The 10,253-nt window shown below is 44.1% G+C and overlaps 1 protein-coding gene across 1 annotated transcript; it reads left to right on the forward strand.

Moving 5' to 3' along the window:
- Positions 1-13: 13 nt before the first annotated feature.
- On the forward strand, positions 14-9,933 carry LOC133471518 (solute carrier family 2, facilitated glucose transporter member 1-like). Its single transcript, XM_061761126.1, has 11 exons — positions 14-446; positions 697-830; positions 3,270-3,371; positions 3,467-3,627; positions 4,370-4,610; positions 4,702-4,864; positions 5,826-6,013; positions 6,096-6,200; positions 6,305-6,403; positions 6,478-6,681; positions 6,867-9,933. Exons 2-11 carry the CDS (start codon positions 819-821, stop codon positions 7,221-7,223), a joined length of 1,632 nt encoding a protein of 543 aa, XP_061617110.1. The 5' UTR covers positions 14-446; positions 697-818; the 3' UTR covers positions 7,224-9,933.
- Positions 9,934-10,253: the final 320 nt, after the last annotated feature.

Genomic DNA, 10,253 nt, shown 5'->3' on the forward strand with positions numbered 1-10,253 from the left:
GCGTCAACATCCGCAGGATCAGCATCCACCATCAGTCAAGGTCGCAAGTGCAAGGCATCATGGGACGATGACGTCACGCCATCACTCCTCAGCCCTCTCCACCTGCGCATGCGTGCCCCCACCCCCACCCACTCTCGGTCACGCTAGTTGACCGAGGAACAATAAAGCTATACTGTGCGTGGGTCCCTAATAAAGTGACCAAAGCAGAGGGCTCCATGCGTGCATGCGGCGGCCACCGTAGGACATGGCGGCCAGCGACGACGGTGCGCGCGCATGGACGTCAGCGGCGCCGTTGGGGGCGGGGCCACGTCACGACATCATTTTTTGTAATTTATTCCCCCCCCCTTCCTCGCAGTTTTACCATACATCCCCAAAACAAGACGAAGAAATAGGTCGTGGACGTGCTGCGCGAACATCTCTTGAGGCTCGAGCTTCTCCACGCACAGGTTAGATGACTCATAACTCAATCCTTCCCCCCCCCCCCCCCCCCCCCCCAATCTTCTTTCCAGGGCTCTTTTGTGGATATTTAATAATTTCGGTAAAATTGCCACTTCAGCCGTCAACGTTGGTCGTCACTCCCCCTGCGTGGTGTGCTTTTCCAAGGGTCGGAAACCGGATCGGTTCGGTCCCGGTCCGGCTGAGGTTTTAGCACCGCGGACAGCGCCTAACTGATGGGGTACGTTTGTTTCTTCGCAGCGGTGAGCGCAGACGGGCGGCTCCGAAGCGCCACCTGAGGAACGTGATCGTCTGCACGTCAGGTTTTGCTCGTCTTCGGCCTTCCAAATAATAATAATAATAATAACAATAGGTGGAAGACGATGGAAGGACAGGTCAGTGTTTTCAATTTTTATTTTTATTTTTTTACTCTTAATGTCAACATAACCATTCTGCCTGTATGCAAATTAGATTATTTCGCGTTTGATTCCTCTCAAGTGATGGCTACTGATTTTAATTTTAGATGAATTTTGAGGCGGTTCCAATATAACAACACGTCTCAGAAACGCATGAAAGTCATGCCTCTTTAAATAAAAGGGACCAGTATTGTCTTTGAAGAGTTTTGTGTGGAAAATGAGAGCCATTAATATTGTAATGATGTTTAATAGTCACCGAAGCTTTCATGTCATTGATGAATGAAGCAAGACGTGCACGCGCACGAGCGCGCGGATGCTGCGTCACTTTGTCATCGGACCCTGACAGGTTTTTAGTCTTTTTAAATATTTGGAAGAGTAGAGGTCGTGCGCATGCGCGAGGACGCTGCTCCATGGTTGCTCATGGACAATGTCAATATGAGTAGAAGTAAAAAAAAAAAAAAAAAACTGGTTTTAACAAAGCCTCTATGTTGGAAAAGTGCAAATCAACCAACTATTAATTTTATTTGCACAACGTAACAAAAATGACGATAAACACAGAAAATTGTCGGCACAGATCGACAGCCTGAATGAAAAGAAATTGTATTATTCCTGAAATAAACCAGTTCACTTCTATCACATACTCAATTTATTGAGTCCTAATCGCACAGCATCATTAAAAACATCATTTGCGTGTGCAGTCGCCGCTGTCCATAAAAACAACTTTACAGCATCCAAAATAAGACCAAGCACATTTGCGTCCTTGCACAGGACATCAAATGTTTGTTGTTGTTGTTGTTGTTCTTTTAAGTGCTTGTTGCGGTGTCTTCCTGGTGTGTTGCAAATGGTGCATGTTGTCTAGAGGAAAGGGTTGCCACGGAGACGAGGAGGGGGACACATATTAGGAGTCCCCTTAATATTCCAAATTAGTGTTTCCTGCACTTGTCATATGAAAAAACTTTTTTTTTTTTTTTTTTTTTTGGGAGAAAATCGAAACAAAACAGGCAAGTTTGTTGGCTTGTGACTCCTGATGACGCGGCACAATCTTCACCAAGGCCCGTTTTTCCTTTGTGAAATCTTTTTGTGAGCTCACATCCGAATTGGAAGTCGGCGCAGATTGCTCGTCGCCCCCTCCTGGCGCAAATAGGAACGTACATAAACATCACTTGACTCAAGGACGTCTTTAGTGTCCGCTGCACTTCCTGCCCTGTCAGCAGCGAGCCAGCGCACTGGGCACTGACAGAGCACCAAAAAAAAAAAATTAAAATTTATAAAAATAAAGAAATAAAAATTGCCAGTGGATTAAAACCATAAATCTTTCTTTTGGAATTAACCACATAGTTGTTCTTGACAAAAATAATAAACTGATGAGAAAAACACGTTGAAATACATAGAAGCGCATAATATTTAAAAAAAAAAAAAAAGTTTGTTGGATTATGTATACATAATGGGGAAAACCTACAATATCACACCATGTTGACCTAATGACAAATGTGCACTATTTATAGACGTTAAACTGTTGAAAGGTTAGCATTGTTTTATGCGTTCAAAAGGGTAACTGAGAGTCGAACCTTTTCAAAATGGCAGGCAAACTAATTGATGACACCACAAGGTGGCGCTTTTGCGGTCATGTTTGTAAAAATGCGTCATGTTTGAGACCACAGCAGAATGGCACAAGTGTTGACTTTAGGGAGGAGGTGATATGAAAAAGAACATGTACGTTCTTGTAGCTATTTTTCAAATGTAACTCATATTTTAATCACGGAAATTTCCAAATTTCATTACACATTTTGTCCTGGTAATGTATTGGATTACAATGACATATATACTTAAATGACCTAATCTGTTTACATGTAATTAGTTACTCCCTAACACATTCGCAAGTAATCCCAAATTATTTCTTGTTCCTCACGTTTCCCATTCGTGGAAAAAAAAAACAACAACTCAAATGTCACGCCATTCAAAAATCGGATGTGAATGCAGGTGAAATAAAAATAAATCAACATTGTTCGCTGGTTGAGAGGTGACAGATGCGGACGTGCCGTCGCCGTGACAACAGCCTAATGCAATCGTGACGTCGACTTTATTAACGAGGCATCCGATGGACCCCAAGGAGAAAAACAAGCTTGAGGGCCTTGATTACGACTGGCGCGTTCATCCATTTTATCCGTTAATTAAAATTTCTTTGTCGGACATTTTTCTTGAGTAGATTTTTTTATTATTATTTTTTTTTTTTCTTGTGGCAAATTCAAATGGGAGTCAGTGTTTCTGATATTTGTTTGCACGGCGGCCGTGATGACGTCATTTAATCCATGAGCATTGTGGTGTTGCAGGTTGAATTGTTATATTTAGTTATTTTTATTTTTTGCACGATGATGCGGAATGGCGATTTGCGATCAATGTTTTTCCTTGCGGTCGCAGGGCAAGCAGGTGACAGGCTACCTCCTGTTCTCCCTGACCACGGCCGTCATCGGCTCGCTGCAGTTCGGCTTCAACACGGGCGTCATCAACGCACCCGAACAGGTTGACCTCACCGTTGACCTCCTCGTATGCGTATATTGTATACGTGCGATCGCTGCGGCGATTATTGAGTGCATTTGTTTTTTGTGTTTTTTGAGAAACTGCGCTCGTTCTTCAATGACACGTGGTTGGAGCGTTACGGCGAGCCGATCGGCCCGGGCGTTTGCACTGTGGTCTGGAGCGTCACCGTCGCCATCTTTAGCGTGGGCGGCATGGTGGGATCCTTCAGCGTGGGCGTCATGGCCGACCGATTTGGCAGGTTGGGGATCGCTCGGCGCACTTTTGTTTATGCAGCTCAGCATAGCGACTGTTAGCATGTTAGCATTTGATCCAACTGTTAGGAAGTTAGCGTTGGATCAATTCCCATTCCAAATAGTAGCTGACGACAGAGAAACATTTCAAATCGTTTGTGTACTCAGGCTGCTATTTTGCTAGATGCTAGCGTACCAACTGCTAACATGTCAGAATTTCATCACTTTTTTGAAAATGATGACAAGATGTGAAGTGCAAATCAAGCTCTTACCACGTTTTTAACTAATGTTCCTATTTTGCTATGTATGAGCATATCAGTAGTTAGCATGTTAGCCAATTTTCATTCAATATCATACCCGACTACAGCGCAAAATGTTAAACACTTAATGAGCCTTAGCAATGTTAGTACCCACTTTGTTATGTTAGCATAGCAACTGTTAGCATTTGATCACTCATCATAAAATGTAGTGCGTGAATTCAGGGTAGAAAGTATAATCCTTATCATTCTGTAAGCGCTTTTTGCACTAATGTTGCTATCTTGCTATATGTTAGAACAACATTTGCCGACACGTTAGCATTTGATCAATTCTGGTTAAAAGTCATACCTGACTACAGGGAAGAAGTGAAAATCATCAATCTGCCTTAGCATGTTTCGTACTCATGTTGCGAGAATATATGTTAGCAAACTGTTAGCATGCTAGCATTTCTCTCGCCCTCGAAATGAAGTGATGCCTCTGATCCCCCCGCAGGAAACGCTCCATGTTCCTGGTCAACATCCTGGCGGTGATCGGCGGCCTCCTGATGGGTTTTTCCACCGTGTGCTCGTCGTACGAGATGGTCATCGCCGGCCGGCTGGTCATCGGCCTCTTTTGTGGCCTCTTCACGGGCTTGACGCCCATGTACGTGGGCGAGGTGTCGCCCACCCCGCTCAGGGGGGCCTTCGGAACCTTGCACCAGCTGGGCGTGGTCGTCGGCATCCTCATCGCTCAGGTCGGATGCCGCTAACGCTTGCGTGTATATATTTACTGTATATCCGTGGACGCGGCGAAGGTGTGACTGCGTGTTCGTGTCGTGCGCGCAGATCTTGGGCCTGGAGTCGTTGCTGGGCTCGTCGCGTCTGTGGCCCGTGCTGCTGGCGCTGACGGTGGCGCCGGCCGTGCTGCAGTGCGTCCTGCTGCCCTTCTGCCCCGAGAGCCCCCGCTTCCTCCTCATCAACCTCAAGCAGGAGGAGGAGGCGCGCAAAGGTAAAGCCCGACACTAGCATCACCATCATCATCCAATTGTATTTCCATAGCATCTTTGGTACGTTCATCACGTCAACAAAAAAAACCAATAATAATGACAATAATAATAGTAATAGTATAGTAATAGGAATTCATTTTAACATTTTCAACAAAGGCAGCCGTCAAAATCGAGGCCCTGTTATAGTGAAGAATAAATCGTCTGTGTGTGTCTCCTTGAGATGACAAACATCAGATGACATCAGGTTTTGACAGACGTTGACAAAAGTCTCGTCCATCACGCCGCTCGATGGGAACAAACACAACACAAGCAAGACGCAAACATTTCTTTTCGTGATGATGATTAATGTGTTCACAAAAAAAAAAAAAAGACATTTGGAAGGCTGTCAAGTGCATGCCAAGACAGCAGGTGGCGCCACCTTGCGGTTTTCCATCGGCTTTTATTTCCTACTGGTGGAAAAGGAAAAGCTTCAATGGAATGAAGAGAGGGATTTTTTTCTTTTTTTTGCATTTTTTTCCTAAAACAAGTTACTAGTAGTTTATGGAAAGTGGAAAAAAAGTTGTATCTTCGCACAATTGTTTTTGAGGGAATATGACATTATATTTAGAAATCTATATATATTTTCAAGAGAAAAATTAGCTTATTTGACCAATAAACGATACATTTTAGATGGAAATGTCCAAATAGTATCTTGCAAATTTTATGAGATTTATTTTAGGCCTGAAAAGCAAAATTTTAGAGGAAGAAAAAAGTTTATTTAAAAAAAAAAACATTTCTGATGAAAATGGTCACATATTTCAATTTAATTGAAAAGTCAACTTATTTGTCGTCAAAATGTTTCACAAGGAAGAAAACAAAGGTAACTTTTACAATTTTTAAAAGTATTTTTTTCCACCCGAAAAAATGTATGCTTAAGAGGCGAAGAAAAAGCACATATTTTTATGCGTTTGTGTCCACGTGCAGCGTTGGTGCGCCTGCGCGGCAGCGAGGACGTGAGCGGCGACCTTCAGGAAATGAAAGAGGAGAGCAGCAAGATGGCGCTGGAGAAGAAGGTGACCATCCCCGAGCTCTTCCGCTGCGCGGCGTACCGCCAGCCGCTGCTCATCGCCGTCATGCTGCAGCTGTCGCAGCAGCTGTCCGGCATCAACGCCGTGAGTCACCGCCTAGCGGTTAGCGCGACCGACCGCCTGGCGCTCGTGAGGTTTGAAGCGGCGCTTGTGTTTGTGTGTGGAGGTGTTCTACTACTCCACGGGCATCTTCGAGTCGGCCGGCGTCCAGCAGCCCGTCTACGCCACCATCGGCGCCGGCGTCGTCAACACCGTCTTCACCGTCGTCTCGGTGGGTGCTCGCCGTCTTTTGTTTTTGTCCCGAAATGTTTCTTTTCCTCTCGGTGAGCAGATCTCCAAAATGTCACTAATGTCTGCGTGTTTGTGGGGGCGAAGCTGTTCCTGGTGGAGAAGGCGGGCCGCAGGACGCTCCACCTGCTGGGCCTGGGCGGCATGGCGCTGGCCGCTCTGCTCATGACCATCACGCTGCTGCAGGTGAGTCTCCCGCGTCCCCGTTCACGCGGAAGTCGGTTTGACCCGGTCCGGCCCGGTCTCCCCGCCTCCGGCAGAAGGAGCTGGCGGGCATGAGCTACGTGGCCATCCTGGCCGTCATGGTGTTCGTGGCCATGTTCGAGCTGGGCCCGGGCCCCATCCCGTGGTTCATCGTGGCCGAGCTCTTCTCGCAGGGCCCGCGGCCCGCCGCCATGGCCGTGGCCGGCTGCTGCAACTGGACCTCCAACTTCCTGGTGGGCATCAGCTTCCCCAAACTTGAGGTGAGCGTGCGCGCGCACAAAAGGCAAAGGGAAAAAACGTTCCATTTTACAACAATATATATATATATATATTTTTTTTCAAGTAATAAGTCTTGAACTGAAAAATGGGAAATTTCCGCGTGAAAGCAATCTTTCCTGCTGTATTTTTGCAAGACTTACCGTACAAACGTGTCGTCGTCCCGCAGGAATTGTGCGGTCCGTGGGTCTTCCTCATCTTCACCGCCTTCCTCATCCTCTTCTTCGTGTTCACCTTCCTCAAAGTCCCGGAGACCAAAGGCAAAACCTTCGACGAGATCGCCCGCAGTTTCGGCGGGGGCGGCGCCCCGCCCGCCTCGTCCCCAGGAGACGCCCGTCCTTGCCCCCCCGTGGGTGCCGACGGCGCCGCCCCGGCCGACGCCTCCCCGGCCAAGGAGGACGAGAAGGAGAAGGAGAAGGTCCCCTTGGTGGAAAAGGAGAAGGTCCCTCTGGCGGAGAAGGGCGCCGGCGACAACACCGAGATGGTGTCCCTCAGGGAAGCATCCATTGTTATGGAGAGCGTTTAACTTTGTCCAGGAACGAGAGGATTTCACCACCCCCTCCAAAAACAAAACAAAACAAAAGCCCCAAAAAGCCAACTTGGTTGAAATCCTCGCGTCCTTTGGCTGTTGCGTGCATTCAATCGACATTCCGACCGAAGTCGGTCGCGCTCGTGATGGTTGGTCGCCGCGACGACCCAGCGCTTGGCCAGGGGGCGTGGCCTTCTCTTTGGTGTGTGTAACTTTGTAAGCTTAATGTAGCCACGAGCTGGCACAGGGGCGGGCGAACGGTACGCAAATGCTCCCTTCCCGTTTTTCACGCAGCCCATCGAAAGTCTTGTCGTATAAATATTCATTTCGCCATTTTTTTCCCTCCTAAAATTGCGTATTATATTTATATGTATATATTTATCTCATTAAATAATCAATTAATTTAGTTATTTTTTGTATTTTATTCAATAATTGGTTCATTTAAATATTGGAACTGATAAAACTCAAAAAATCAATAGTATTTGAAAATATTTAATGTTTTATTAAATAATTGCTCCATTGACTGGAAATAATTAAAACAATTTTATTGTACTTTTTTATTACTAGTTGCTTCATTGATTTATTGAAAAATCATTCGAGAAAATTAGGTTCATTGTTTTCTAGTTTTTAATAAATACTTGATTAACTCACACTTACAATATTTATTTTTTAATAATAAAAAATTCTCATCAGTTTTATCATTTATAATTAGTTGAATTAACCAATTAGTCAGTAAATAGAAATGGATGTGTATTTATCATCATATTGACTGCACAGAGGTCAAATTTAACTTAAACCAATCCACAGGCTCATTTTGACTTATGCAGAAAACAGAAGAACAAAAATTATTAGCTTCTGATGGCATGTGACCTGTAACGAGTTTATTTTAATAATAGAATAATTCATCCCGATTGACATTTTATTCAGCCGAACCTTATTTCGATGCACATTTTAAGTTGCAAAAGTGTTCTTGCCCGCCCCCGCGCTAATGCTAACAAATGTGTGCTTGCTTGGTGCTGTTACCACGGCAACCGTCCACCACGACAGTGTTGCAGCTTCCGGGAAAAGAAGTTCCTTAATTTCCATCCCTCCACGGGACCATCTTGTGCTTTTTTTTTTACGTCTTTTTAAAAAATTATTTCCCAAGCGCAGTCGAGCCTTATTGACATAAGTATGATGATTATTATCGTTTAGTCAGCAATACCAAAGTACATAAATTTTCCTTTTCAAGCTTGATGATGATATATTAGAAATCCCAAATATACTACAGCACTAAATGAGAAGTATGTAAATAACATATAGAGAAATATTAAACTACAGTCTATATTGAAGAAAGAGATATTTATGTGCTCAAGATGTATTTAAGGTGGATGATGAAGGGAAAGCAATTTGCACAGCGTGCAAAATAGCAGACGATATTTTGAAAGCGATTATAGCTTCAAGTCGAACTGTGAAGTTTTTCGGACGTACGTTTGCGCTTTAGAAGTATTCCAAAAAAGGGGCAAAGAGTGCAATCTGGTGCCGAAACATTTCGTGGCGTGACGGGCGAGTGCTAATATGTCAAAAATGTCAATTTCTTAACTGTGGTTGCCTTTCATGCACGTAGACGGTCATTTTCTTATTCTGTCATTGATGCAACAATAAAATGTTGAAAAACGCAACGTCATTGGCATGCGACAATAAAACGTTGAAAAACGTCATTGGCATGCGACAATAAAATGTTGAAAAACGCCAACGTCATTGGCATGCGACAATAAAACGTTGAAAAACGCAACGTCATTGGCATGCAACAATAAAATGTTGAAAAACGCAACGTCATTGGCATGCGACAAAATGTTGAAAAACTCCGTCATTGGCATGCGACAATAAAACGTTGAAAAACGCAACGTCATTGGCATGCGACAATAAAACGTTGAAAAACGCAACGTCATTGGCAGAAAGTTAAAACAAAAAAAAAGCTGGGGTTTCTCAACTTTTTGTTGTCACGGGGAGAAATATTAAACAAACAACTTGTGTGTGTGTGTCCCCAAAATGATTGTGGCCACAAAATAGAGAAGACGTGCGCACGTTGTACTCCTTGGTTCACCCCGACCTCCGCAAGTTGTTCATCGGAATGACAATTTAAAAGTCAAATATCGCAACTCGAGGCCAGTTATGCTTGTTCTTGTTGTTTGTCTGCCAAAATATTTCTACTTGGCAGGCATTTTTATTTTTTATTTTTTGGTAAGACCATCTTGTTCCTTGAAAATCGTAACTCGTTTAAAAAAATCTTAACTTATTTACTGGTTCTGGGTAAGTTTCACTTTAAATTAGCTATTTCCAGCCAAGCAAGGTCTAAGCGTGCACGTGTTCTCTCGCGCGTTTTTAATTTCGTCTTTTTTTGAGTCGGTGTGGCAACTTTGTGTGTTACCAAATGCGTGTTGTCGTATTTTGTTCGATTTCTTCACACCGACGCTGCACTTGTGACTGCTAATTTCAACGAAGGGTTTACAAGAGGTTGAAAAAGATTACGCGTTGTCGTGACGCGCGCGCACACGACAATTGTCGCTGCTGCTTTGTGACCACCTGTCGGAAGTTTGCGGGTGCGATTTTCACACGGTGACGTGTTATTTGTGCGCGCGTTGTTGCAGGCTGGATCGACGACTGACTTGTGTTTGTATTGTACATGTGGAACGTTGTTGAATAAATCCTATACAATATATCAAGACACACGGACTGGAGCAGTGGATTTTTTTGGGGGGCGGGGGGGGGGTCATTTTAGTATACACTTTTAGTGAAATTGGGCCACAGAGAACGAGTGGGCCAACTCCATTGTTGACATTTTGCAGGAGAGTTGAGTTCCATGTTTTGTGGCTGTGATCAAATGGATTTAAATGGAAGAAAAACTGAAATTCGAAAAAAACGCCTTGCACGAAAGTGGTCTAAATTCAATTTCTCTTGTAAAATTACATTATTGTAATGTTAAAAGTTGTTGTTGAAAGAAAATAGAGAATATTTTTCTCTGCCACAATATTATGACTTTACACT

The sequence above is a fragment of the Phyllopteryx taeniolatus genome, chromosome 21, assembly GCF_024500385.1.
Source record: "Phyllopteryx taeniolatus isolate TA_2022b chromosome 21, UOR_Ptae_1.2, whole genome shotgun sequence".
Classification (NCBI taxonomy): Eukaryota; Metazoa; Chordata; class Actinopteri; order Syngnathiformes; family Syngnathidae; genus Phyllopteryx; species Phyllopteryx taeniolatus.

Bases quoted from the DNA above. Each gene is read 5' to 3' on its own strand.
- LOC133471518 (XM_061761126.1), top strand. The intron at 3,628-4,369 runs GTTGGGGATCGC...ATCCCCCCGCAG, and splicing joins ATGGCCGACCGATTTGGCAG to GAAACGCTCCATGTTCCTGG. The intron at 6,682-6,866 runs GTGAGCGTGCGC...GTCGTCCCGCAG, and splicing joins TCAGCTTCCCCAAACTTGAG to GAATTGTGCGGTCCGTGGGT.